Source organism: Sorex araneus, chromosome 6, assembly GCF_027595985.1.
Source record: "Sorex araneus isolate mSorAra2 chromosome 6, mSorAra2.pri, whole genome shotgun sequence".
In the NCBI taxonomy this organism is placed as follows: Eukaryota; Metazoa; Chordata; class Mammalia; order Eulipotyphla; family Soricidae; genus Sorex; species Sorex araneus.
Genome location: NC_073307.1, coordinates 164,206,557 through 164,234,299, shown reverse-complemented (window position 1 = coordinate 164,234,299; position 27,743 = coordinate 164,206,557). Strand labels below are relative to the sequence as shown.

The following is a 27,743-nucleotide window of genomic DNA, read 5'->3' as shown; positions in this document are numbered from 1 at the left end:
TTTTTCCACTGGGGTGCACCCCCAGCAGTGCTCAGGGATCACTCCTGCTGGCGGGGCTGGGGGAAAACCACGTGGTGCCAGGATCCAGCTGGGTCAGCCACGCACAAGGCATGTGCCTTACTTAAGTCGCACACTGTCTCTCCAGCTCAAAAAAAAAAAAAAAGGCTTATATTAACCAAACCTCTTGGCTTTTTCTTTGGGTTCGTGGTTGGTGGAAGCAGATGTGGCTAGCGGGGTCAGAGGCACCAGCCAAGATTCGGGGTCCTTCCGGTCCCCCTGCCGCTGTTCCCCAGAGTCAGGCCTGGAGGCAGGAGAAAGACCCCTCTGCCGCCCAGCCCCGGGAGCCCCACTCTGGGCCACGGAATCTGCACGGAGAAACCGCTCCAGTTCCGCAGAGCTTCTCCGCCCGTCGCTGTCCCATGGGTTCTGTGCTGGGACTCCGGCTCCACCCGAGACAGCGGCCTGGGGCGGCAAGGCTGGGAGAGCGGGTGCCTTTCCGCAGCCCCTCGGCTGCTCGGCCAGCGTGTCCTGTTCCGCCAGCCGGACTGGGGCTCCGTCACTGGGGCTCAGCCTTCAGGGCCCCCCACTCACAGCTTCACACGAGCCGTGCCCCTCCCTCCTCGAGAGAAGATTCTGGAACGTGGAAAGTGAAAGCGGGTGTGGCTGAGCATATGTGTGACCTTAGCAGGGACACCCAGGACAGTGGGGTCCTTAGCTGGGGGCTGGCCCGGGGCAGTTCTGGAACCGATTGTCCCCCCTGTAGCTCGCCACCTCCCAACCTAGGAAGCCGGGCCTGGCCCCCGGCCACAGGCACAGGCTGCTCCTGAACAGGGGCCTCCGAATCGCAGGGACGGTGCCCTGTCATCACCTGCCAATGTGGCGTGATCCTGTGCCCCCTGGCCCCATCTGTCTGCCTTCCAGGTCGCTGTCCAACCTGGCTGCCCACCCTCTAGTGCTGGATGCTGGGTGACCCCAGAGACGCCCCGGGGATGCCTGCCTCTTTGAGCCCTCTGCCCCTCCCAGACCTATCCGTGGGGTGCGCTGGGACCGGAATTACTGTCTGGGGGTGTGGTTATGCTGGACGGATGTCAGGAGGCCAGAGCAATGAGGTTCTGGACTGCAGCTGTGGGGAGAGGGGTCCGGCAGATGGGGGGGATAGCCCTGAGCAAGCCTGCCCACAGCCCTGCCACTGTGCACCCATATGACTTGTCCCTGTCACCCCATGCTTCCCCAGAGCAGACCCCAAAGCCCCAGCCCCCACCGTCCCGCTGTGTGGCTGTGCCCCATATTCACCCTCGCCGCCTGGCTGCCTCCACTCTGCTGATGCCATGTCTGGCATTGGTCTGGCACATGCCAGCACCCACCTGCCAGCCCACTGCAGCAGGGGCCCGCCCGGGAAGGGGCGTCCTGCCGTAAACAGGACAGCCGGTCACCCAGCACAGCTTCCTGTGGAGCCGGAGTCCCCCTCCTGCTTGCAGCCTGTCGTGGCCACACTCAGCGCTGCTGGTGTTTGCAAGCGAGACGGCGTGTGCGCACGTCAGCAAAACCACAGAGAACTTTCCCGTCGGCATGTCCCCAACACTGCACAGGTCACACGTAGCACCAAAGATGCAGCTTTTGGGGCCCAAGCAATAGGACAGCGGGGAGGGTGCTGCCTCACGTGCAGCTAACCTGGGTTGGATCCCCGGCACCCCCTATGCACCCCCAAGTCCCACCAGGAGTGATCCCTGAGCGCAGAGCCACGTATGCCCACCCCCAGCGGAAAAAAAAAAGGCAAAAAAGATAGTTTTTTCTTCGGGGGCCGGAGCGATAGCACAGCAGGGAGGGCGTTTGCCTTGCACGCGGCCGACCCGGGTTCAATCCTCGGCATCCCATATGGTCCCCCAAGCACTGCCAGGAGTAATTCCTGAGTGCAAAGCCAGGAGTAACCCCTGAGCATCGCTGGGTGTGACCCAAAAAGCAAAAAAAAAAAAAAAAAAAGTTTTTTCTTGGGGTTGGGGAGATGGTACCAAGGGGTGTGGAAGCTTGAGCTTGAGCCCTGGTACTACCCGGGCCCCCTTACCATGACGTCTCGCCATGGAGGCCCCTGTAAACGTTAATTAGAGCATCCCTTGCTCTCTGAACTTCCGCCGTTACGGGACATTCTGCATTTCATCTGTCCGTGCCGGGTGAGAACATGGCCCTGTGTCTGCTCCTTTGTGGAGGGGGCGGGTGGCCGTTCACAGGAGTTCCTCAGGGAACCTCGGGTATAAATGGTGCCACTCAGGCCCAACAGTGCTCAGGAGTCACCCCTGAGCTTGGGTAGTGCCCCATGAGAGAAGCCAGGGCGCCGCATGGGCCTAAGCCCTGAAATTTTGCCCCAGTTGTCCCTCCTCTTGCCCTCAGGGATCGTGACCCCTGCCCCGGGCGCCCGGCACCCAGAAGTCCTGCCTGCACTGAGCATCTCTGGCCCTTGGGGAACGGGGCACATGATCATCCAACAAAACAGTCCCCGGAGATGACCTGGGCATTCTTGCCCCCTCTGTGCAGGCAGCACTGCCCCCTGCCAGAGACCCCCAGGAAATAGCTGTCTCTCTGGGGTAGGGCCCCGGGGCCACCGGCTGGAGAGATGAGCCGGTGAGGGATTTCCAGGTCACTGAAGACAAAGGTGGGGCTCAGTTCCCATCCTAACCCCCCAAAAAAATGTGGAGTGAAGAGACCAGGGAGGTAGTACAGTGGTTAAGGCACTTGCCTTGCATGCGGCTGAGCCAGGTTCCAGCGCCAGCACCACATATGGTCTCCTGAGCACTGCCAGGAGTGATCCCTGGGCATTGTTGAGAGTGACTTCAAAGCACCACCGGAGGGGCTGGAGCAATAGCACAGCGGGTAAGGCGTTTGCCTTGCACACGGCTGACCTAGATTCAATTCCCAGTATCCCATATGGTCGAGCACCGCCAGGAGTAATTCCTGAGTGCAGAGCCAGGAGTAACCCCTGTGCAAAAAAAAAAAAAAAAAAAAAAAAAACCACAAAGCACCACCAGGTATGGCTCCAAGTCAGCCCCCAAAAGTGAACTCATATTGAAAACATTTTTCTTTTTTTGCTTTTTTTTTTTTGCTTTTTGGGTCACACCCAGCGATGCTCATTGGTCACTCCTGGCTCTGCGCTCAGGAATTACCCCTGGCGGTGCTCAGGGGACCATATGGGATGCTGGGAAACAAACCTGGGACGGCTGCATACAAGGCAAACACCCTACCCGCTGTGCTATCGCTCCAGCCCCTCATATTGAAAACATTTTGAAAAACAAAACAAAACATCTTTCTCTTTAGACCAGGGGAAATGTTACACTTTAAAGTGAACTCGAGGGGCTGGAGCGATAGTACAGCGGGTAGGGCATTTGCCTTGCATGCGGCCGACCCGGGTTCGATTCCCAGCATCCCATATGGTCCCCTGAGCATCACCAGGGGTGATTCCGGAGTGCAGAGCCAGGAGTAACCCCTGTGCATCGCCAGGTGTGACCCAAAAAGAAAAAAAAAATAAAGTGAATGCGAGAGGGGCCGGGGCCACAGTACAGCAGGTGTGGCGCTTGCCCTGTGTTGGCTGCCCAGATTCAACCCCTGATGCCCTGTGTGGTGCCCCCGCGCACAGGGCGTGATTCCTGCTGTAGAGCCAGGAGTAACCCCTGAGCATCACCGGATGTGCCTTCCCCACTAATAGGAAGAGTCCTACACGCAACCAAGGACCAAGCCCTCAGCTTGGCGTGCAGACTCACTCGGGCTCTCAAGGAGGAAGATGAACAGCCCGCTGCCTGTCGTGCTGAAAAACGCTCGGGTGAAGAGAAAGAACAGCTTCCATATTTGATCTCCCCAGAAAAGTCACCCTGAGGTTAAAAAAAAAAAAAGCCAGGGTGGGGCTGAAGTGATAATACAGTGGGGAGGATGTTTGCCTTATACACAGCCGACCTGGATTTGGTCCCTGGCATCCTATATGGTCCCCTGAGCATCACCAGAAGTAATTCCTGAGCATCGCTGGGTGTGACCCTAAAAAACCAAAAAATAAAAAATAAAATAAAAAGGCTCAGACTGCAGGGAAGGGATGTAAAATGTCTGCAGTTTGAAGGGGCAGCCTCTGAACCCCAGGGGTACAGGGGCAGAGAGAGAAGCAAGGAGAAGCTTGCTCTTGGCATCTGGTGTGCAAGAGGGAGCAACAGCCATTTCATGGGTCTGCAAGACAAGAGCCAAGGCAGAGAGGCCCGAACTCCTCATCACCCCTAACAAGCAAATGCATGAAAGTGTGCAGACTGGCGGAGAGTGGCATTCACCCAGGGACAGCTAAAATGCCCAATGCCACACACACAAAAAAAGAAATGGTTTCATACAATTCCTGCAAAATATCAGAAAAGTTGCAGCATCACCTACCAAGGAAAATGCACAAACAGCCCAAGAAACCGGCAGCAGAAGTGTAGGATAACATTGGTTTGTCCTTCCTCCCTTGCCACAAGGAGTTTAGGTTTAAGTGCTCTGGAGACACTCCCATTCCTTTGTTTATCTGTAAACTCTTCTCTGCACCCTCCTTCCCAACCAGTTAATCACCTTTTCTCTGATGGATTCTGTTATCTTGTAAGATTAGATCCTTCTAAGGACTCAACTTGTATTATAAGTTAGTGTCTTTTGCATAGTTTACCTTAAAGCAATGTCCTTTCTGTATGGATACAGGAAGACAGTTAATGTTATGCTTGTAACTTGGGAGTTGATTGACTCCAATAATATTTACTCCTGGGCATCTGCTTTCTCGACTCAGTTGCCCTTAGTTCCAGCACCCCAAAAGCAGGGTCCTGACGAGGGATGGAATAGACCCAGGGCAAGCTGTGAGCTACCCTGGCATCGAAATGGGCCAGGCCAAAATGCCACAATACTCAACTATAAGTTGAGAGCATGGTCATAGACAAATGCTGTCATGATCCAAAAGTAACGACGAGACTAGGACCCTGCTGGGGTTAGGAAGACTAACCTGGCCTGAGGACTGGTCTGGAATATATAGTGAACATCCTCAGGAAGAACCAAACTTTAAAGTTATATCTCTTACTGTGCTCATACAGAATGACACTGCTAGAAATATTAGAAGTAGATTTGCTATAACTATTTAAGCAGATTATTAGCTCACACCCTGATACACCCTTGAGCAGATCTCCTTAGATGAGATTTCCTTAGATGAGATTTTGTTAATCTCCTGGAGAAATGGTTTTACCCTTCTTTGTTGATTTGTTAATGTTCAACCCACCTTGGGGCTGGAGTGATAGCACAGTGGGTAGGGCATTTGCCTTGCACGCTGCAGCCTGCGGCCCGACCCGGGTTCAAATCCCAGCATCCCATATGGTCCCCTGAGCACCGCCAGGGGTGATTCCTGAGTGCATGAGTCAGGAGTGACCCCTGTGCGTTGCTGGATGTGACCCAAAAGCAAAAAAAAAAAAATGTTCAACCCACCTTTGTGTCACCACCCTATGTAATTTGCTATATAAACTAAGACTGTGGGGCTCTGAGGGGGAGAGGAAGAAGACAAGGGAGACAGAGGAAGAAGACAGAAGAGATAGAAGAGACAGAGAGACAGAGGAAGAAGACAGGGGAGACAGAAGAAGACGACACAAGAGAAGACACAAAAGACACACGGGAAGACACAGAAGTGAAGGAGAGAACACAGACAGAAGAAGACACAAGCAGAGACAGAGCGGCCGGAAGAGACCAGAGGAGAGACTACAGAGACAGAGAAAGAGAGACAGACAGAAGCAGGGGAGACACCGAAGCAGAGCTCAAGGCAATAGAAGTGAGAGTGAGTGGGGATGAGAAAGAGAGAAGCAGAACGGGAATGAGATTGAAATAAACTGTGGGGCTAGAGCGATAGCACAGCGGGTAGGGCGTTTGCCTTGCATGCGGCCGACCCGGGTTCAAATCCCAGCATCCCATATGGTCCCCTGAGCACTGCCAGGGGTGATTCCTGAGTGCATGAGCCAGGAGTGACCCCTGTGCATTGCTGGGGTGTGACCCAAAAAGCAAAAAAAAAAAAAAACATATCCCTGGAAGTGTGCAAAGGGGCAAGATGTTTTAAACTAGAGGACAGGGCCAGAGAGATAGGACGGGGGTCGGGTGTTTGCCGTACACGGCCCTGGCCCTAGCCCTATCCTGGCCACCCATATGGTCTACTGAGCATCACTGGGTAAAAAATGGAGAACAGCTGGGCCTGAGAGACTGTACTTGGGTTAAGACACTTGCCTTGTAATCAGTCAACCCCAGTTTGAGCTACAGCACCCCATAAGTGGCCCCATGCACCGCTAAGAGTAATCCCGGAGCAAGAACCAGCCCCCGAAACCCGCTGGGTGTGGCGACCATGGCAGGTGCCTGAGATTGAACCCAGGAGGAAATGAAAAGTGAATCTATGGCTTCAGGAAAGAACGGGGAGGGGGGAAGATAAAGCAGGTGGAGAGTATTTAGAACTAAAGATCAGGGGCCGGAGTGATAGGACAGCGGGTAGGACATTTGCCTTGCATGTGGCCAGCCCGGGTTTAATCTCCGGCATCATATATGAGCCCCCAAACCTGCCAGAAGCCATCACTGGGCATAGGGCCAGGAGTAAGCCCTGAGCACTGCCGGCTGTGCCGGCTGTGGCCCCCAAACAAACAAAAACCCATTTCTTTTTTTTTTATGCTTTTTGGGTCACACCCAGCGATGCACAGGGGTTCCTCCTGGCTCTGCACTCAGGAATTACCCCTGGCGGTGCTCGGGGGACCATATGGGATGCTGGGAATAGAACCTGGGTCGGCCACATGCAAAGCAAATGCCCTACCTGCTGTGCTATTGCTCCAGCTCCCAAAAAACCCATTTCTAAGGTACCCAAAGGAGAGCAGACTCCAATGAAAATATACTACGAGGGGCATAGCAGAAAGACAAAAACAGAAAGAAAAGGGGCCGGGGGGGTGGTGTTGTTGGAGCTATAGCATAGCGGATAGGGCATTTGCCTTGCACACGGCTGACCCAGGTTCAATCCCTGGCATCCCATAGGGTCCCCCGAGCACCGCCAAGAGTAATTCCTGAATGCAGAGCCAGGAGTAACCCCTGAGCATCGCCAGGTGTGACCCAAAAAGAAAAAAAAAAAGAAAAGGGGCGGGAGCTATGGCACATCGGGGAGGATGTTTACCTTGCACGCAGCCAACTCGGGTTCCATCCCCAGCATCCCATATGGTCCCCTGAGCACCGCCAAGAATGATTCCTGAGTCAGAGCCAGGAGTAACCCCTGAGCATGGCTGGATGTGGTTCCACATCCCACAAAAAAATTCACAGAAAGGGGGCCGGAGCGATAGCACAGCGGGTAGGGTGTCTGCCTTGCACGCGGCCGACCCGGGTTCGATCCCCGGCATCCCATATGGTCCCCCAAGCACCGCCAGGAGTAATTCCTGAGTGCAAAGCCAGGAGTAACCCCTGAGCATCGCTGGGTGTGACCCAAAAAGAAAAAAAATTCACAGAAAGAGAAAGATGACACAGAGAGTTCAATCCTCAGGTCACCAAGTACAGTTTGGACAGTTCTGCCATCCAGAGACTCTGACACCCCAACAGAGTGGGTACCAATCACACGCAGCATCCAGGTAAGAACACAGCACGTGTGGGGGACCTTGGTCATTGCAACAGCAGAAAGGAAGGGAATGGGAGAGATACAGAGGAAAGGAGAGGAGGTCGGGAGAGAGAACACAGGGTGGGAGGCATTTGCCTTGCATCCCAGAGACCCCAGTTTGAATCCTCGGCACCACATATAGTTTTCTGAGCACCATGAGGAGTCACTCCTGAGCACAGCCAGAAATACCCAGGCCACAACTGCGGGGTGTGACCCGTCCCCTCCCCACAAATTTTTTAAAAACAGGGTAGAGGGGCTGGAGTGATAGCACAGCGGGTAGGCCGTTTGCCTTGCACGCGGCCGACCCGGGTTCGAATCCCAGCATCCCATATGGTCCCCTGAGCACTGCCAGGAGTAATTCCTGAGTGCATGAGCCAGGAGTAACCCCTGTGCATTGCTGGGTGTGACCCAAAAACAAAAAACAAAACAAACAAACAAACAAAAAAAAAAACAGGGTAGAGAAAGGATCCTATTGGTTTCTCTGGAGTGGGGTCAGAGTGAGCCCTGCCACGGTGCTGCAATGACCCAAACTGGCACAGCCACAAAAAGTAAAGTTGCATGTGAGGGGTTGGGGCAGTTGGGTGAGTGTGCGCTCCGCAGGCAGGAGCCCACCCGTCTGCCTTCACCACCGGAAGCAATCTGAGCATCTCCAGTAAGTCGTAAGGGGCCAGTGGGAACCTTGGCAAGGACCCCAGCACCCCCCAGCTGGAGATGCAGCCTCCCGCAGCCGTTAGATCTCAGAGACTAAGAAATGGTCCTCAACATCCACAGGTTACAGACGAGGGAACTGGCAGACGCAAAGGAAGCCAGTGGCAGTAGGTGTCCCCAGAGCACAGCTGGAGCAAGCCGAGCGAGAGCGAGAGCGGGGCGTTGTTTTCTATCCATGCCAGTGGGGCCTGTGGACGCGAACAGGGCTCCTGCGTGGGTGCCGGGGATCAAATGGGGTGATGGGTAGGCCCCCCCTACCCCGTGCACAGCCTGTGCATCGGCCCTTTAAGATACTCCCTGGCCCTGTTGTCTGTGCTTCAACAGCCGAGAGAATCCCCTGAGCTGAGACGTGCCTCACCTGGAGGGAGAACGCGGGAGCGTGAGGGGTATGGCGCGCAGTAAAATGCTATAAAAGGCGGCAAAGTAGAAACAGTGGTGGGAGGGGCTGGAGCGAGGGCGTTTGCCTTGCACGCGGCCGACCTGGGTTCGATCCCTGGCATCCCCTATGGTCTCCCCAGCACCACCAGGAGTGATTCCTGAGTGCAAAGGCAGGAGTAACGCCTGTTCATCGCTGGGTGTGACCCAAAAAGCAAAAAAAAAAGAAAAGAAAAAGAAATAGTGGCGCGAAAGAACAGGAGGAGGGAAAGCTGGGAGTAGGGGGCAACTCACTGCAGCAACTTGGGGCTTCAGCGGCTTTCCCGGCCACCAGGCTCTGCTAGCGTCTGCCAGTAGGGGGCGCCGCGGAGCCGCGCAGAGGGCAGGAGGCGCTTTTCCCGCAGCAGACTGGCGGGCCAGGGTCTGGCTCCCGGAGCAGCGGCAGTGCTGAGTGAGACCTGGCCAGCTTCGGCTCCTGCATGCGGCCGCACCTCCCCTCAGAAGCCTGCAGCGGAGACACCCCCACTTCTCCATGAGCAATTCCCTGGCCCCGCGGAGCAGTGCTCTCAGCCTTCTTTCCGAAGTGGCCCCGTTTGGGCCTTGCTTCCTTCCTCTGCACATGTGCCGAGTGGTTTCCAGCACGTTCCATGAGCTGAGCTGCCCCTGGAGCTCCAGGCAGGGGTGAAAGCTGCCCTTCTGATCTTGGGGGGTGAGGCCAGCAGGGCTCAGGGACTCCTGGTTTAGTGCTTAGAGGTTGCTTCTTAGGGGCCATGTGGTGCTGGGGCTCGAACCTGGGAATCCTGCTGCAAAGCACACGTTCAGCCAGTTCTCCGTAGGGCTGAGGATGGGCCTGAGAGGCCTGGGGGAGTGAACCCTGGGCGCACATGGGTGGGAAGCTCGAGACAGAGCTGTCCTCCTCCTCCTCCCTCTGGTCCAAACACCCCTGTTCTGCCCTTTGGCCCCGGGGGTGGGGGGACACTGTTCCTTCTGGGCTACAGGTCAGGTGCAGCTGAGGGATCCAAGTAGCTGGCGGAGCGTGGATGGAAGCCCTGGAGCCCGGACAGAGTCGGGCCAGACTCTTCTCCCCCCAAACAACTGCTCCTTCAGCCTCGTGCTGGATCTGCAGCTGCTGACCGTGTAACAAGCGCCCAAACGCGACTCTGATCAGGGGAACATCATTCAGTGCAACGTAACCTAGAAAACTGATTTCTGCACTCCCAGGGCCAGAGCGACAGGGTGTTTGCTTTGCATGTGGCCAACTGGGTTTGATCCCCAGCACCTAACATGCCCCCCCAAGCACTGCCTGAGTGCGGAGCCAGGAGAAACCCCTGAGTTTCGCCAGATGTGGTCCAAAAGTCAAATAAATAAATATGCAACAGGGGCCAGAGCAATATCATAGCAGATAGGGCATTTGCCTTGTATCCAGCTGTCTCGGATTCAATCCCCGACACCTTTGATGGTCCCTGAGGTTCGCCAGGAGTGACCCCTGAGTACAGAGCCAGGAGTAAGCTCCACACCACCACCAGAGTGGCCCCAAATCCAAAATTATAAGAGGGGGGAAATAAACAAATAAAATTAAAATAAATAAATAATAGGGGGTGGAGTGATAGCACAGCGGGTAGGGCGTTTGCCTTGCACGCGGCCGACCCGGGTTCGATTCCCAGCATCCCATATGGTCCCCTGAGCACCACCAGGAATAATTCTTGAGTGCAGAGCCAGGAGTAACCCCTGTGCATTGCCGGTTATGACCCAAAAAGCAAAAAATAAATAACAAACATAAAATAAATAATAATAGGAAGGGAAAAAAACCCAAAAACAACAAATAGAAAAGAACTAAAACATGGGGTGTGTGTGTGTGTGTATATATATATATACATACATATGTATCCAGTTGTATCAATAGTCACTGTAGTGTGAATACCAATGAAAAGATAGAATTGGGCCTGGGCCTGGGCTCACGGGGCTGGAGCACGTGCCGTGCATGCAAGAATTCCAGGTTTGCTCCCCAGTACCAGCAGAGCACTGAGCTGAGAGCAGCCCTCCAGCACCACCAGGTGTGACCTCAAAACCAAAATCAAAATCAACCCAGATTTATAAAACTCCATCCACAGGGCTTAGAGTTCAATCCCAGGGCCCTCACCACGGCCCAGTGACAAGGGTGTGTGTGAGCACCACCACAAAAGGGTCTGCGCCCACGGTACAACCAAGCTATGTGACCCCAACATCAGGACAGAGAAAGTGGGGATTGCCCATCAACCGGTGTGGAAGACAAATCACAAAATTTAGATAAAATGTTAAAGAAGGGGTGTTTTTCTCAGTAAGCTAAAAATTAGAAACGACCCCTAGCATCGACATAAAAAGTCATTTTCAGAACCGCTTTAATTTGTTCACACTCTAAAGGGCTGTTGGCCTCGCGTGCGGCTCCGTGGTGGAGCACTTGCCTTGCGTGTGGGAGGCCCTGGGTTCAGCTTCCCGCACCTCCAAGAGCGGAGGGGGAAGAGGGCAGGGCGAAATATTTGTTGAATTCCAAGGAGACGCCGCCTGGCGGGGGGCCTCCGGGAGGGACTACACTTCCCAGAAGCCTCTGCGCCGCAGCCCGGCCTCCCGACAGGCCCCGCGCGTTTTCCGCGCCAGCTTTGGCCTCAGACCACAAACGGCGACGGCGGCAGAGGATGGAGAGCGGCGACGACAAGTCCGTGGAGAAGCACCGCGTCCACCTGCGTCCCGACACGCTGCGCGATGCCGCCCCTGCCACGCTGCACCTTCTGCCCTGCGAGGTCCCGGCGAACCGGCCCGCCCCGGTGGGGCGCTTCTTCACCCCGGCCATCCGCCGGGCTCCGGACGGTGAGCGCGCGCGGCCGGACTACAGCTCCCGGCAGCCCCCGCGGCCGCGCCGCGCTGTCTCGGGCGGGCGTCGCCGCGAGGGCTTCTGGGGACCGTGGTCCGGGCGAAGGCGGCGGGCGGCTGCCGGGCTGCTGCCCCGCTGCCCCGCTGCCCGCTGAGGCCCGGCCCTGCCCCGACAGGGCTCCGGGTGTCGTTTCGGGGCCGCAGCCTCCGGGGCGAGGAGGTGGCGGTGCCGCCCGGCCTCGTGGGCTACGTGATGGAGATGGAAGACCCGGGAGAGGTGTTGGGGGCGCCGGACTTCGCGCCCAGCCCGGGCAGAGAGCTCGGAGAGGAGCAGGAGCAGGAGCTGGAGCGCAACTTCGTGAGCAGGGGCCGGGGGAGGGGGGGTGGGCCGCGGGGGGCGGGCCGACGGCGACGGGTGGGACGCCCGAGGCTGAACCCGGCCCCTCCCCCAGGACCGTTTCATCGGAGCCACGGCTAGTTTCAGCAGCTTCACCCTGTGGGGCCTGGAGACCGTTCCTGGGCCCGATGCCAAAGTGCGTGGAGCCCTGAGCTGGCCCAGCCTCGCCGCCGCGGTGAGTGCGTGACCGGGCCGCCCGGCTGGCCCCGGGGTTTTCCCTGATTTGTCGGGATCCTGCCCCCCGGCCCCGCCGCTAACGGGTCTCCTGCTGCAGATCCACGCGCCAGTGGCCGACGACTGAGCAGCAGAGCCCGTCACCCCAGTCCTGCAGCTCTTCTCCTGGAGCCCCGAGTCCGCCACCCAATAAACGAGCGCTTCTCAGCCACCTGTGAGCTGACAGGCCCGGGCCGAGGACACTGCCCCATACCCACAAGAACTGCACCTGGCTCTCTCTGGCCAGTAGTTTATTGCAGGGGAGGTGGGGGTAAGAGAGGCCAGACTTTTGCCCCGGTGCCCACCCTACCCCACCCCACCCCACATTTTACAAAAGTTACTTTACAGAACAGCTCTCTGCAGAGCGCCCGCCCCTCTCGCTACGCCGCTGCCCTGCTCCAGTCCGCCTCCCGCAGGCCGGGGCCTGCCGCCCGCCGTCCTGGGTGCCGCCCTGAGCCCTGGGCTCCGTCGGGTCCAGCCCCTCCCAGGCCTGTCCTCGCTGCGGGGCCCGTGTCCTCAGCCCCGGCTCTCTGGCGTGCCTCTTCCCGGCTCCTGTAGGGACGGTTGGGGGGCTCTCAGCCCGGGTTCTGCTGCTGTGGCATGGCGCGGGCAGTGCCTGGTCACCACTTCCCCCTCTTGCTCCAGTCCTTGGGTGTGAAGTGTAGACACTTGGAGTCAATGCGGAGCAGCCGCTTGAGCATGGCCCGCTCGTGCCCGTCCACGATGTCCTCGGACAGCGTGAGGATGTACTGGCCCTTGTAGTAGTTGATGAGGTTGAGGTACTGCAGCGTGGAGATCACGTCTTCCTTCTTGATGCTGGTGATCTCGCTGATCTCGCTGTGGGGGAGCAAAGGTCAGGTCTGGGTGGGGGTCTGATGACTGCCCCAGACCCCCAAAGGGGGACCTTGGGACATCGGCCCTGCTCGGCATGCACCCCAGGGCAGCGGGCCACGCTCACTTGATGGTGATCTGAGGCCTCTCCCCGCTCTCCGACTTCAGCCCCATCAGGATCTCCAAGATGGTCTGGGACCAGTAGCTGCGGTAGGAGAGCAGGCCGAGGTCCGAGAGGGGCTTCTCAGGGGTCCCCGTTTTCCCTTCCACCTTGGAAAGTTCGTAGCCTGAAGCAAAGGAGCAAGTGGTGGGTGGGTGAGCGGCGCCTGCTGGCAGCTTTACCCTGGGGACGGGCTGGCCGTAGTACTTGGGACGAAAGCAGGGCTGGCCACGGGCAAGGCAACAGCCAGAGCCCCAGGCTTGGGCCCTACTCGCTTGCCGGAGGCACTGCTGGGACCTTGAAGACATGTGTCTGCGCTGTGCCTGTTGGTGGTCCCTGGGTACTGAGCAGAATGGAGGGCGCTGAGGCAGCTAGGGCGAGGGTCTGGCTCCAGGGAAAAACACCCTTTGGTATGTGAGGACGGAGTGGAGGACTCCGCTTCCGGTCCAGGCCTGAGCTGACCTAGGGGTCCGCTGCTGGGAAGGCAGGTCTGGCTGGGCGGTGAGGAGCACGCCCGCCTCTGGGGCAGTCTCCCTTTGATCAGGACCCTTCCTCACCACTGTCATACCCGGGACATGTGTGACAGGGCCTCGGGCAGACTAGGGTGCCCTTCCTGCCCACTGCACTGCGGCTCTGAGCTGGCCTCTGGAAACTCAGCGAGGACGGGGCCGTCAGCAGCTCCACTGTGGAGACCTCCCTGGGGGGCCTGTGTGCACCCCATCTCCAGGGAGCCCTCGGGGCCAGGCTTTGCTGGGTTTCCATTAAGTATCTGTCCTGAGGATGTGGCCTCATCCTACACTGTCTTGTCTTTTTCTTCTTTTTGGAGAGGGCCACACCCAAAGGTGCTCAGGGCACTCTGGGCCCTGCACTCAGGCTCACGGGATGCCGGGGATCGAGCCCAGCTCAGCTGCATGCATGGTGAGCGCCCTCCCCACTACACAATGGCTCTGGCCCGTACAACTCGGCCTGCCCCTAGTTCTCCCAAGGGTCCGCTGAGAGAGGACTGGGATGAAGCGGCAGGATGCAGGGGCCAGAGCGTGCCCGAGGGGGAGGGCTTCCCTTGGATGTAGCAGACCCTGGCCCACACCCCAAGCCCCCAAAAGGAGACTGGGAAGTACAGAGGGGTCACAGGTGCAGGACAGAGTCGCTTCTGGGCTTGAACAGACTGCCCTGCCTGCTGGCGTGGAGCAGGGGACAAGGCCACCAACCCGAGGTGACCCCCGTCTGCCAGGGCCAGGGAGCTCGATGCCAGCACAGTGTCAGATAGGAGAGGGGAGAGGAGGGGAGGTGGGCCGCGGTGGCCTCGGGGAGGAGCCCTGGCACGGGGCAGGGTGGCCCATCCTGGCGCGGCACTCACTGAACTCGATCAGCAGCTTGCCGTAGCCCCGGCGCTGGTAGGGGGGCAGCGTCAGGATACAGGCCACGTTGTAGTCTTCCGTGGACTCCTTCTCCTGAAGGGAGGGGTGGCGTGAGCGCAGGAGAGGCGGGTGGGCGGGCGGGCGGGCGTGGTGGGGCGGGCCGCGAGCACCCACCTTGGAGAAGTAGCCCACGATGTGGAAGCCCTTGCAGTCGTACTCGGTCATGACGTAGAAGAGGAAGGGGTCGGTGTCGTAGTAGAGCGTCTTGTGGTCAAGGAAGCACTTGGCCAGGAGGCACAGGTTCTGGGAGTAGCTCTGCAGGGACAGGCCTGTCACCACCCGGGCCCCAGCCACTGGACACCCTGTCCTCGTATGTCCCCACGGCTGGACTGGGGCAGCTGCTCTGGCCAGGGCCATGCCCCGGCCCCTCCCTCTGCGGGCTGGTTCCCCCTGCACCCCCGCCCAGGCCTAGCGGGCCTCCAGGCGCTGTGCCTGGGCTCTGCCCACTGTCACCCCTCCAGAAATGGATCTGCTCATCTGCCAGAGGGGTCAGAAGCGCGGGTTCAACAGCAACACGGCCTCAGAGGCTTCCCAGCAGCTTCCTCCTCTGCCCTGCAGCGCCCTGCCCTCGGGATGGCCCCGGGTTCCTGAACTACTTTGTTGCATCTGTTTTCTTGCTTTTGCTTTTGGGTCCCACCCAGCGATGCTCAGGGCTGACTCCTGGCGGTGCTCGGGGCACCGTATGAGGTGCCGGGGATTGAACCCAGGTCGGCTGAGTACAGGGCAAAGGCCTGATCACTGCTGTCTCTGGCCCCCTCCCTGGGCTGTACGGAGACTGCCTGCTGCAGTGGGCCGAGGGTGGCAATCTCGGGCTCCAGGGTCTCCTCCTACCCCGGCAGCCACAAGGGTGCTGGTGCCCACGGTGCTAGTCCTGCCCTCGAGACTTTCACTGACCAGACCCCCGTGGCCCTGTTACCAAGCCAGGGTCTGGGGGCTGTCGTGTCTGCCCCCTGGGGCCACAGGCTCAGGAAAGCCCTTTGTCTACCAGCTCTCGCCTCTACCAGCTGCTGAGGGAGCCAATGGAAACAGGGCAGAAGGTGTGCTGGCCCCGGGCCCGTCCCCAGACACCCGCGGCCGCGCCAATGACCTTGTTCTTGCGGCCGTCAATCTCGAAGAAGGAGATGGTGCCCTTGCGGTAGATCTCGTTGCCGGGCGGGTGCCGCAGGTCACACTTGGTCTGGGGAAGAGAGCGGGTCAGGGTGGGCGGGGCGGGTGCCGGGCGGGCGGGCAGCCCCGGGGACCTCACGTACCAAGTGCCGTTGCAGACACTTGAGGCTCCGGCCGTACTTGAGGCAGAACTCGCAGAGGTAGAGCACGGGCAGCGTGGTGAGCTCCTGCGGGTACGGGGAGAAGTACCAGGGCTTGAGGCGGTGCCGGCCCAGCTCGATGCACTCGATGTTCTTCATCCGCGTGACGATGTCGTCGTGGCTCCGGTCGGACACCAGGCTGCCGGTCATGCGCGGGGCCGACGGGATGCCGTCCGAGCTGTCCTGCGAGTCCTGCCCAGGGCAGAGCACGGCCGGGTTACGGCAGAGCCGGGGAGCGGACTCCGCCTCACTCTCCCTTGGCAGCCCCACAGCCACTCCGGGGAGACGCTACACCCCACTCTGCAGACGAGATGGGCCCAGTGAGTCTCCTGCGCCACCCACTGCCAGCTCTACCTGGCTTCTGTCCCCGACCCCCCCCCTCCCCAAAGCTGAGCGCGCCAGCCCCGCCCGTCTTCCCCAGACCCACCTCATCAGTGCCCAAGCAATTCGATTTTCTTTTTCGGCCCGGCTGGGCAGCCACTGCCCTCCGGGCAGAGCCATTCTGCAGGAGAGACAGAGAGACAGGTGGCCGTGAGACCAGCCTGCTGCGGCCACCAGGGCGGGCGCGAGAGGAGACCGAGAGAAGGCTCGGGCACTCACCTGCGGAAACACTGAGGCCGGGGCTGTCTCGCTGGGCACTGGGGTCGCCGGCGAAACCACCTCCACCTTCCGTTTCTGCAGAGAGAAACCAAGAAAGGTGGGTCAAAGGTAGAGAAGGCGGGACCTGAGAGGAAAGCGTGGTCCCTGGAGTGGCTGAGGGTACCGTGGCGCGGTGGTTGGGCTGCAGGCAGGAGCTGGAGGAGAGCGGCTGGTCGGGCTCGCCACCGGGAATCACCTCCCGCTCCTTGGGCAGGTTGAAGCGGAGTGTGATCTGGACCGGGATTGGCAAAGTCTTCCCGCTGGCCTGGGCGGAGGCCGGCTGTGGAGACAGGTCCAGGATCTTCCTCTGGGGCGGGGTGGTGGCGGGATGGGGAAAGGGTGCAGGAGCCCCTCGGTGTGGAGTGATCACACCCCACCCTCTCTGCCCTTTCAAGGACATGGGCCTTAGGCCACTGGGCTCTGGCCACTACATCTGCACTGTGGCCCCTTCTTTGCAAGCAGATGCCAGGGGGACAGGGCGCGGCCTCCTGCCCATCCGGGAGCCCCTGAGGCCAAGAGATGAGAGAAGGCAGAAGAGAGGAGTCGAATCAGGGGACCTACTCACCACCTCTCTCTCTGGCGAGCCGGGCCGGGACCCAGGGAGTCCGTTCTTGGTGGGAGTCTTGGCCTCTTTCTTGGGGAACTGGATCTTCTTTAGGTCCAGCCGCTCGTGGGTCACCCATTCATCCAGGCGTTTGTTGACTGTAGCGGTGGGGGTGGCTCAGGAAGGGATGCCAGAGGCTGCCCCCACCCCTCCACTGCAGCCCCACCTCAGCCCAGTGCAGAACTCACAGTCAATGTAATGCACATAGAAAAGCTTCCGGCCACTGATGTCCTTCACGCTCAGGATCTCTGCCAGGGCTAAGGGAACAGCACAGGCAAAGGCCTTAGAAAGGCGCAGCCTGGCGGCTCCACCTCCCGACGACCTGGACCCCACCCCAAGGCCTGAACCCCAGCCCCGCGAAGCTCCCGCACTAGCCCACAAGTGCCGCCCCCTCTCCAAGCTCCGCCCTGTCCATCGCGGAGCGGCGGGAGGCCACGCCCCTCCGGAGATCGCCGCCCCGGGAAGCCGGAGGCCCCGCCCCGTCTGGGGGGGTTCCTTGGCGCCCGCCCGGCCCGCGCCCTTAGGTTCCTTAGCCCCGCCCCCCGACGTCACTCACGCCACTCATCTTCGTTGTCCTGGTTCCGCCGCAGCACTGGCAAGCGGCAGCCCTCGATTATCTCCCCCTGGGGAGACAGCGCGGCGCCAGGGTCGGCTACTGGGGGGCCTCGGGCTCTACCCACCTCCCCTGGCTCCCTCCGCCCCGCCCCGGGCACCGGACTCACCACCTCCGCCATCTTCCCTCCCTCCACTGCCACTTCCGGCCCCTCTGGGAGACGTCACTTCCGGGAGAGAGCCTAGGCCCGAGCCTGCCTTAGCCGTGGTCGAAGGGGGCCCTCGCGAGACTCCGCCGGCGGGGAGTCAGCCCGTTTAGCCAGCGGGCGAATACGGGGCGCCTAAGCCCCGGGCCGGCTCCCGAGTGAAAGCCCCCCGCAAAGTGCACAACGATTGGAGGAAAACAGGGTCTGTCACGTGACGCCCACCGGTGCGACGCCGGTCACATGCTACGGCGCCACTCACGTGGGAATAGTGTTTGTGCTTGAAGGGCGGGGCCCGCGCGGCGGGAGGCGTGGCCGGCACGAACTGCGCATGCTCGGCTGAGCTGGGCGGCGGGAGTGGGCGGGGCCGGCCGGGAGTCCTAGAGAGGCATGTGTCTCAGTGTCGCCTTCTGTTTATTTACTTTCTAGTTTTACGCCACACCCAGCTGTGCTTAGGGCGTACTGCTGGGTCTGCATTCAGGGATCACTCCTGGCGGACGTAGGGATCATATGGGATGACGGGGCTCGAACCGGGATCGACGCCTTGCAGTATCCGCGGTACTCTCCGAACCCATCTCGAAAGACCAACTCCAGACCCAGAGAGAGAGTGGAGGTGGTAAAATGCATGCCTTGCATGCGAAGGACCTGGGTTCGATCCCCAGCATCCCATGTGGTTCCCTGAGCACAGCCAGGAGGTGACTCCTGAACACAGAACCAGGAGTAAGCCGTGAACGACGCCGGGTGTGCGCCCCTCAACAAAAAAAAGAGGTTCCGGTACATTTACTAAGATGCTGGGCTTGGCAGTAAACGGAATACATAACCTGCCCTCAGCGAACTAAAGCCTTAGAGGCTGGAACAAAAGGAAGGGCATAGCTAATAGACAAAAAGTACGTTGTTTGATCTATGAGGGAGTGATAAGTGATAAGGCGCCCTCAAAAATTGGCAAGGTAAAGGCAATGAGTAGGTAGGTTGTGAATGAGAGGTCGCCCTGAGATATTCAGGACAGGACACACCAGACGGTCACCCACTTCTCTCCCGAGAGCCACCCTCTCTTTCTGAAGCTCCATATATATATATACATATACTATATATATATATACATATATACACACACACACGTGTATAAATATGTATGAATGGTGGGAGTTCACTCAGTCTCATACTTAGCTCAGGATATATATATATCAGGATATATATATATATATATATATATATATATATATATATATATATATATACTTATTTTGCCCTCATGGACTTTGCCATGTAATTATTTTCTAGTGATTTGTTCGAGAGTCTCTTGCCCGCACACCTGGTTGTTCTCTCCGGGGTCCCTCAGAGGGGATGGGCTCCAGCTTCCCTCCCCACCCCGAGCGGAGCTCCCGGCGGCCGGGGACCACCGGAACCTAGCTACAGCCATGCTCGAGGCCCCCTCTCCGCACGCATGTTCAGACGGGCCTCATGCATGGGGGTGCCAGCAGAGGAACCCAGGTGTGTGTAATCCCATCAATGGCCAACATCCAGAGACTTGGAAGCGAGCTCCCAGAAGCAAAGCGGCCGAGCGATATCTTGTAGCCTGCTTCTCCCTCTGGGAGAAACTGGCGGGCTTCTGAGAGTTTCCTGCCCACAAGGGACAGCCTTGCAAGCTTCCCATGGTCTATTCATATGCTAAATCCAGTAACAAGCTGGGTCCCATTCCTCTGACTCTTAAAGAGCCTCCAGTGTGACATCATTGGGAGGGCTGAGTGGAGAGAGACTTCTAAGATCTCAGGGAAAGGATGAATGGAGAGGCTACTGAGCCCTCTCGAGAAATCGATGATTAACGGGATTTCGTGATCGTGATTTGTTCGATTGGGGGGGGGGCTTGGGTCATACTAAAGTGCTCAGGGATCACTCCTGGCAAGGATCCAAGGACTATATGGGGTGCCTGAAATCAAATCCAGGTTGCCATGTATAAGGCAAACGCTTTGGCCATTGTGCTCAGGGCTTGCTCCTGGCTCAGGGCTTGAGGGATCATATAGGGTGCCAGGAACCAGCCCAGGTCAGTTTCATGCAAAGCCTTCCCCATTGTACTATTTCTCCTGCCCCTAATTTGTTCAATGTGAATTGCCCAGTCAGCCCAAAAAGAACCCGGGGCGGGGGGGGGGGGTAGGAGGAATTTTTCTCTTTGCCGGTATAATTACAATTTTATTATTTTTAAAAGATGTATTTGTTTTGGTTTGGGGTCACTCCTGGAAAATGCTCAGGGGTTCCTCCTGGTGATGCTCAGGGGACCGTGTGGTGCTGGAGGTTGAGCCACAGCCAGATGCAAGGCAAGTGCCTTACCCCTGGACTGTCTCCAACCCTCCTTCCCACTCCGGTCCTACTTGGCTGTCTTTTGGAGAATAGAACCAGAGTAGCAGGAGTTGAGGGGCACCTTAGCTGTTGGGAGGAGACTCATGTGGCACTGGGTCAAGGTCACGGTCTGGTCCATGGAAAAGCTTCACGGTGATTGTCAGCAAAGGTGACCTCACTTCTTCTCCCTTGAAACTCTTGCCCCGGCTCCCAGAATACCAGACACTCCCCATTTCCTTCTGATTTCCCCGACCACGCCTTATCTCCCTAGCTGCTTCCTCTTCCTGTCCATGACCTCTAAATGTCCCCATGTTCCGTGCTGGACTTCATGTCTAACCCACACTCCCTTCCTGTCCCCCTGTGGTCATGGTTTTCCATTTCATTCATGGTGTTAAAAATAGAAGAAGAGCTGCCAGAGGGATAGTACCGTGGGGAGGGCGTTTGCCTTGCACAAGTCCGACCCAGGTTTGATCCCCAGCATCCCATATGGTTCCCCAAGCACCCCCAGGACTAATTCCTGAGTGGCCTCTGAGCACCACTGGGTGTGGTCCAATAACTGCCCCCCTCCCCCAAAAAAAAGTAGCTCGGGGGCCAGAAGATAGTACAGGCCTGTGCCCAATCCAGGTTTGATTCTCACACCACCTCAGCATTGAGGGGTGCAGCCCTGGAGGCCGTGAGTGCTGCGTGGTGGCCCAGGGATCCCCAAGCACAGGAAGGCCTGCACAGCACTGCATCCCTAAGAGGTTGGTTGAACCACAGGCTTGGTGAGCGAAAAATTCATTGGGCCCCTGGGTCTCCTGAGCACTCTAGGAGACCCCCAATATCAGGAGCCAGAGCTAGTGATGCAGGTAGGAAGTTGCCATAAATGTGGCTGACTCCAGTTTCATCCCCGACCCCTGAGCACAGAGTCAGGAGTAGCTCCTGAGCACTGCCGGGTGTTGCTAGAACAGTGTCTGACCCTCAAAGGGTTTCAGTTAAGTCCGGTGACTTAGACAAGTCCAGCTCAGAGACAAGAGGTGGGGTGAGGTTGCCTCCCGGCTGATACCCGACCCTGGATGAGGGGGTGTTACAGGCACGGGCTGAGGATGCCCCGACAATGAACAAAGAGCAAAAGCAGGCGAGTAGGGGCACTGGACAGCATTCACTGCGCGCCCACTGTGGGCCGTCCCCCTCGGGGGCGGATGGGGAGAAGAGACCCTTGGCCGGTCCGGACTCCAGGCAAGGAGCTGCGCCTGTGGGCGTCAGCCAGGATTCCCGCTACCTGCTGCGGCTTTAAGGGGTGGCCTCGGGCTGGGCTGCTTCTAGGGACTCGAGTCTTCGCCGGCCCCCGCTGAGCTCTACCTTCCAGTCTGGACGACCCGACGCCCGGGCAGAACAGCGGCTCGGTGCTCGGGGCGGAGCCAAGGAGACCGGCTCGTTCCCCGCCTTGTGATTGGCCATTTTGGGTCACGTGCCTCTGCGCCGGCCAATCACGGTGCCCAAGCGATACCATTCCCGCCCTCCATCCACCTGTTCTACCTCCCGCGGTCTGCAGGGACTCGCACAGCTGCCCGGGTAGAGGGTGCAGCTGGGTGAGGGGCATCAGCCGGACCTGCCGTGTCCCCGTCCCCTGAACGATGAGAAGGGGTCGTCCTAGAACACCTGGCAGAGGTGTGTTCCTAGCAGAAGGAATAGCGAGCTTGTGGGGCTGGGAGCCCGAGAAGGTCGGCTGGGAGGGCCAGAAGGAGGTTGTTTCAATTAGGGGAGTTGAGGGCAAGAAAATGAGGTAGGGGACCCAAATGGCTTGTATTTGGGCAAGGTGATGAGTATTGGGGCTTGGATACTGGAACTCACACTCCGGGCGCAGTGCTCCGGCCCCCTGCAGCTCATGTCCCTGGAGCTGTTGGTGTGTTTTTTGGGGGCCACACTCGGCTGTTCTCGGGGTTCACTCCTGTTGGGGTTCAGGAGACCCACATGTGGTACCCGGGTACCCTTGGCAGACCGTGTGGGGCTGGGGGCAGTACTGGGGACGGAGCTGGGAGTCTCACATGGGCAAGGCCCGTGCTTTGCTGGTGGGCTACGTCCCCAGCCAGTGATGGAGATTTCAAAGCAGATTAAGGGATGATGTCCTGGGGAACAGAACCCAAGAACCAGCCTGGGAGTCTCGAGAAGGTTCTTACTGTCCTGAAGGTCAGAACACAAGGTGATTGGGGTTTGAGGTGAGACCTAAAATGTGGCAAGAGAAAAAGCCTGGCAGGAACCAGGCTTTGATCCTGTGGAGGCCAGTGGGCCCCAGCCGGGATCCTAGAGACCCCTCCTTCCAAGCACTGTCTTTTTTTTTAATCTGTTTAGGTCACACCCAGCGATGCACAGGGGTTACTAGTGGCTCATGCACTCAGGAATTACTCCTGGCGGTGCTCGGGGGACCATATGGGATGCTGGGAATCGGACCTGGGTTGGCCGCGTGCAAAGTAAACACCCTACCCGCTGTGCTATCGCTCCAGCCCCAAGCACTGTCTTCGGAAGCCTAACTGTTCGCAGCACACGGGGTTGTGTGGAACTTCGAGCTCCATCAAAATGCTCCCTGCGTAGGCCCCGGTTCAAACCCCACACCACATGTGACCCCCGACCCCCACCAGCAGGGATCCCAGTGCCAGGGGTAAGCCTTGAGCACAAACAGGATGTGTCCCCAAAAAACAAACGAACAAACAAGAACATGTTGCCATTAGTAGCAAGATGGAAAGTAGGAAGGGGGTGATACAACAAAAATAAATCAGAAGGAAGAAGACAGTGATTTTACCTCTGTCCAATGAACAGACAAAATAAAATACCATAAATGAGGGACTAGAGAGATAGTTCAGCTGGTGAGGTGCTTACCTTGCACACCGTCAACCTGGGTCTGATTCCCGGTACCCCATAGGATCTCCCAAATCCCTGCGGGAGTGATCCCTGAGCACAGAGCCAGGAATAAGCCCTGAGACAATCGGGGTGTGGTCCCCAGACCAAAAAAAAAATAAACCAGTGGATAATAGAATTAAGGTTATTGAGGAGGAGTAGAAAGGGAAAGGAAGATGGGGAGGAGGGTGTCAAAGCAAATAAAATGGGTAAACTGAGCCTCAGGACAGCAGGTAGAGCAGAGAAGCAGGAGCAGGTGTTGCTAAGGATAATCCTGCAACAGGGAAGCTTCACCAGCTGCATCATAAGCCCGGAGTCAGCCTGGCTCGTGAGCGAGGGATGTTGACACATGAACCCTGGGCTCACGATCCGTCTCTGCTCGGTGCGAGTCCTTTCAAGTGAGAGCCCAGTGACATGAAGAATTTTCTTTTCTTTTTTTTTTCTTTTTTTTTTTTTTTTTTTTTGCTTTTTGGGGTCACACCCAGTGATGCACAGGGGTTCCTCCTGGCTCTGCACTCAGGAATTACCCCTGGCAGTTCTCGGGGGACCCTATGGGATGCTGGGAATAGAACCTGGGTCGGCTGCCTGCAAAGAAAACACCCTACTCGTTGTGCTATCACTCCAGCCCCAAGGATTCTCACCTGTGGACTGTCACCAACATCGCTCCCACCAGCCTCGAGCACCCCCTTCCCCTCGGCTGCCTGCCCTCGCCACATGCTGATCAGTCTCACTTCTTAGGGCTCTAGAGAAAGTATTGGCTAGAGGAAATACTGGCCAAGCCACCTCCTTCAAGGTGGCACCTGCCCTCTGCCCTAGGTCTGCCTCCCTCCCCTCCCCTCCTTGCTCTCCCCGCCCCAGCCCTTCCCTTCCCCTTTCCCCCATTGTTGGCTGATGCAGGGCTCAGCATCTCTGACCATGGGGCTCTGCATACCTCTAGCTGCGGTGCTCATGCACCTGGCTCCTTGACCTCGCGCTCTGGCTTGAGGTGCCCACATCGTGGTGGCACTTGCTAGAACTTGTTGCTGTGCCCACACAGAGGCTCACCTCCTGGTCACGCATCTTCTTCATTGTGGTACTTTTTGTTTGTTTGTTTGTTTGTTTATCTGTTTTTGGGTCACACCTGGCGATGCACAGGGGTTACTCCTAGCTCTGCACTCAGGAATTACTCCTGGCGATGCTCAGGGGACCATATGGGATGCCGGGAATAGAACCTGGGTTGGCCGAGTGCAAGGCAAACGCCCTACCCGCTGTGCTATCGCTCCAGTCCCTTCACTGTGGTACTTGCCGGGGCTCACACCCCTTTCCGTGGTGCCTATATGCAGCTGGCCGAGGGTCTCCAGAAACCATGGCAGTGCTGGGGATCACAGACAGTGCAGCTGCAACTGCCCTCAGTGCATGTGGTGGCACCAGGGGTTGAACTCATGACCACATGCTTTGCAAGGCAGGAGTTCCAAGCCACTGCTCTCTTCCCTGGGCCCCCAGCTGGACTGTTTGGCAGTCCAGGGGATTGTACACTCTGCTGTGGTTTGGGAACTGCACTGGCTCTGAGGGCAGCGCTGGGGGACTCAGGACCTTACCTGCAAGGTGAGGATTCTACAGCTGGCCGCAACTCTGGCCATAGATATATACTTATTTCTGTTTGTTTGTGGGGCCACACCCAGTGATGCTCAGGACTGACTCCTGGCTCTGTGCTCAGGGATCAGTGCTAGCAGGGCTCAGGGGACCATCTGTGGTACGAGGGATTGAATCCAGGTCAATTGTGTGCCTTAACCCCTGAACTATCTCTCCAGCCCTTATTGAACTCTGGAAAGAAACTGATGTTCTAGAAAGAGCCTTGCCTGCCTCTTAGCTATGTTATTGCACAAGTAATTCCACTCCCCTGAACCTCCCTGTCCCAGCCAGCACGCTGTGAGGAATGAGGCCTGACGCTGGTGGAGCACCGGGGAGTCCGCACCCCAGAAATCTCTGCCAAAATGCGTTTCCATGACCGTGAGACTGCAGTGGGCTCTTGTGGTCTCAGCACTTCCTCGCTCTTTATTTTTGGGGTGCAGAAACCAGGTGCTGTGTCCGGGGTGTGGAGGGGTGGAGAGGCAGGAAGTAGGGAAGGGGAGGGAAGGTGCAGATGAGGTGCGGGTGGGACTGGTTAGGGAATTGCCCAGATCGGATGCAAATTCTCTCCTTTGTGACAGCTCATTAAGCTGGTGTCACAATTAGAGGAGGGACTCAGGAGCGGGTAGGGTGCTGGCGGGGAGTGGTGGGAAGGTTGGACCAGCCCAAGCTGCGTGTCAGAGCCCCCAGGAGGGGCTGCTGGGATTTCCATGGGACTGGGCAGGCTGACAAGCAGGAAGCAGAGAGAGCTGACGAGCTTGGCAGGTGCCCGAGAAGGAGGATTATGTTCTTCCTTCCACATGAATGCCACAGCCGTGTGCTGACCAGTGAGATTTCTTTCTTTCTTTTTGGTGGAGGGTGGGCGGGAGAGTCACACTCCGCGATGCTCAGGGGTTACTCCTGGCTCTGCACTCAGGAATGACTCCTGGGGGTGCTCCGAGGACCCCGTGGGATGCTGGGGATCAAACCCAGGTCAGCCATGTGCAAGGCAAGCGCCCTCCCCGCTGTACTGTCTCTCCGCGCCCAGCAAGATTTCATGTTCTCCAGAGTTTGCCTTAATCATCTTTGAGGGAAGCAGGTACCTCATCTCAGTGACTGATAGGTTGATTTTTTTTTCTTTTTGGGTCACACCCGGCAATGCTCAGGGGTTGCTTCTGGCTGCACTCAGAAATTACTCCTGGCTGTGCTCAGGGGACTGTATGGGATGCTGGGAATCAAACCTAGGTCGGCCGCATGCAAGGCAAACGCCCTACCCGCTATGCTATCACTCCAGCCCCTAGATTGATTTTTATTGGGGGCCACACACTGCCTTGTTTGCAGGTCCTCCGGGCCAGGGGTGTTCAGGGGGCCAGGCAGTGCTGGGAATCCAACCCCAGGCCTCCTGGCTGCCTGTGTGGCCCCAGGTTCATATGAATGGACAGAAGGGATAGATGTTGCAGTTGGTAGATAAAGACCCCTAGAAATTATTGCTGTTGTTATTATTTGGCCTTTGGGACCACAGCTGGCTGTGCCAGGGCTTACTTCTGGTACTGCACTCAGGGATTACTCCTGGCGGGGATCAAGAAACCATATGGGGGGCTGGAGAGATAGCACAGCAGGTAGGGCGTTTGCCTTGCACGAGGCCGACCCGGGTTCGATTCCCAGCATCCCATATGGTCCCCTGAGCACCGCCAGGAGTGATTCCTGAGTGCAGAGCCAGAAGTAACCCCTGTGCATCGCCGGGTGTGACCCAAAAAGAAAAACAAAACCCATATGGGCGGCCAGAGCGATAGTACCACGGGTAGGGCGTTTGCCTTGCACGCAGCCAATCTGAGTTCAATCCCCGACATCCCATATGGTCCCCCAAGGACTGCCAGGAGTAATTCCTGAGTGCACCTGAGTGCAGAGCCAGGAGTAACCCCTGAGCATCACTGGGTGTGACCCAAAAAAGAAAAAATAATCGTATGGGATGCTGGGGATCAAACCCAGGTCAGATGTGTGCAAGGCAAACATCCTCGCTGCTGTCCTGTGGCTCCAGCCCTAGAAATTAGATACTGAGGATGGGGCTGAGCTGGGGAGCCTTTTCTGTATGAGGTTCTGAGTTTGAAACCTGGCACCGTCTCCCCGAATAGTTATAATTGTATTCTGTAGGTTCCAGGGCTGATCCTTGGGCATCTTCCAGGGGTCTGACCCAAAGATGACCCAAGGATCAAGACAAACTGAAAAATGACCTTAGGGCCAGAGAGCTAGTAAAGGGGGACAGTGCTGGCCTTTTACACTGTCAACCTCGGTTCTATTTCTGGCATCACATATGGTCCCCCCTGAGCACTGCCAAGAGTGACCTTTGAGCACAGAGCCAGGAGTAAGCCCTGTGTTCCACCAGGTGTGGTCCAAAAACAAAACAAAAAATAACCTTGACTCTTTGGGGTTTTTTGTTTTTGTTTTTTTTCTTTTTGGGTCACATCCGGCAGTGCTTTTTGGGTCACATCCGGCAATGCTTTTTGGGTCACACACCATCAGGAATTTCTCCTGGCGGTGCTCAGGGGACCATATGGGATGCTGGGAATCAAACCCAAGTCGGCTGCATGCAAGGCAAACACCCTACCTGCTGTGCTATTGCTCCAGCCCCTGTTCGTTTTGTTTGTTTGTTTGTTTGTTTGCTTTTTGGGTCACATCCGGTGATGCACAGGGGTTACTCCTGGTTCTGCACTCAGGAATTACTCCTGGCGGTACTCAGGGGACCATATGGGATGCTGGGAATCGAACCTGGGTTTGCTGCGTGCAAGGCAAACGCCCTACCCGCTGTGCTATTGCTCCAACCCCCAACCTTGACTCTTTTATCAAAAACTAATTCAAAGTGAACCATATGGGGTGCCAGGGAGATAACAGAGCATGTGAGGCAATTGCTGTGCACGTGGCTGACCCAGATTATTTTCGGGGTTTGGTTTGGGGCCACACCTGGCGATGATCAGGACTGACTTCTGACTCTGCGCTCAGGGATCACTCCTCATGGGGCTTGGGGACCATACGGGGTACAGGGATCGAACCTGAGTGGCTG

General features: G+C 57.6%; 3 protein-coding genes across 7 annotated transcripts in view; 2 read left to right on the top strand and 1 right to left on the bottom strand.

Annotated features, from left to right (window-relative positions):
- Positions 1-11,340: 11,340 nt before the first annotated feature.
- RNASEH2C (ribonuclease H2 subunit C) overlaps positions 11,341-27,743 on the top strand; it is a 34,298-nt gene continuing 17,895 nt past the window's right edge. Inside the window, exons 1-4 of one of the 2 annotated variants that reach the window (XM_004618530.2) lie at positions 11,342-11,563; positions 11,743-11,924; positions 12,019-12,138; positions 12,238-12,348. In XM_004618530.2, the coding sequence (XP_004618587.2) occupies positions 11,392-11,563; positions 11,743-11,924; positions 12,019-12,138; positions 12,238-12,264 (501 nt within the window). In that variant the 5' untranslated portion in view covers positions 11,342-11,391 and the 3' untranslated portion in view covers positions 12,265-12,348. Of the gene's footprint in view, positions 11,564-11,742; positions 11,925-12,018; positions 12,139-12,237; positions 12,349-27,743 lie in introns of those variants that run through there. The other variant, XM_055141732.1, reaches the window with a different exon arrangement.
- RELA (RELA proto-oncogene, NF-kB subunit) overlaps positions 12,032-27,743 on the top strand; it is a 41,389-nt gene continuing 25,677 nt past the window's right edge. The window contains exon 1 of the mRNA XM_055141728.1: positions 12,032-12,138. The gene's annotated coding sequence lies outside the window, so the exon portion shown is untranslated. The remainder of the gene's footprint in view (positions 12,139-27,743) is intronic.
- Positions 12,703-18,076, bottom strand: KAT5 (lysine acetyltransferase 5). 4 transcript variants are annotated; one of them, XM_004618423.2, is made up of 13 exons: positions 17,858-18,076; positions 17,692-17,758; positions 17,324-17,392; positions 17,097-17,233; positions 16,656-16,811; positions 16,493-16,567; positions 16,320-16,394; positions 15,836-16,084; positions 15,673-15,762; positions 14,700-14,840; positions 14,525-14,618; positions 13,135-13,294; positions 12,703-13,013 (listed from the first exon to the last, which is right to left on the bottom strand). In XM_004618423.2, the coding sequence occupies exons 1-13, from the start codon at positions 17,867-17,869 to the stop codon at positions 12,797-12,799; spliced, it is 1,542 nt and encodes a 513-aa protein (XP_004618480.1). In that variant the 5' UTR covers positions 17,870-18,076; the 3' UTR covers positions 12,703-12,796. The 4 variants fall into 4 exon arrangements, with proteins under 4 accessions (XP_004618480.1, XP_004618482.1, XP_004618479.1 ...); XM_004618425.2 differs by lacking the exon at positions 16,656-16,811 and having other exon boundaries at positions 17,858-18,073; XM_004618422.2 differs by having other exon boundaries at positions 17,692-17,869.

What these genes read in the sequence shown, in the direction of transcription:
- KAT5 (XM_004618422.2), bottom strand. Translation starts at nt 17,869, where the DNA reads ATGGCGGAGGTGGTGAGTCCGGTGCCCGGGGCGGGGCGGAGGGAGCCA. An exon ending in TTGACGGCCGCAAGAACAAG is followed by an intron (nt 14,841 to 15,672) that starts GTCATTGGCGCG and finishes CTGTCCCTGCAG; the next exon opens with AGCTACTCCCAGAACCTGTG. An exon ending in TCGTGGGCTACTTCTCCAAG is followed by an intron (nt 14,619 to 14,699) that starts GTGGGTGCTCGC and finishes CCCTCCCTTCAG; the next exon opens with GAGAAGGAGTCCACGGAAGA.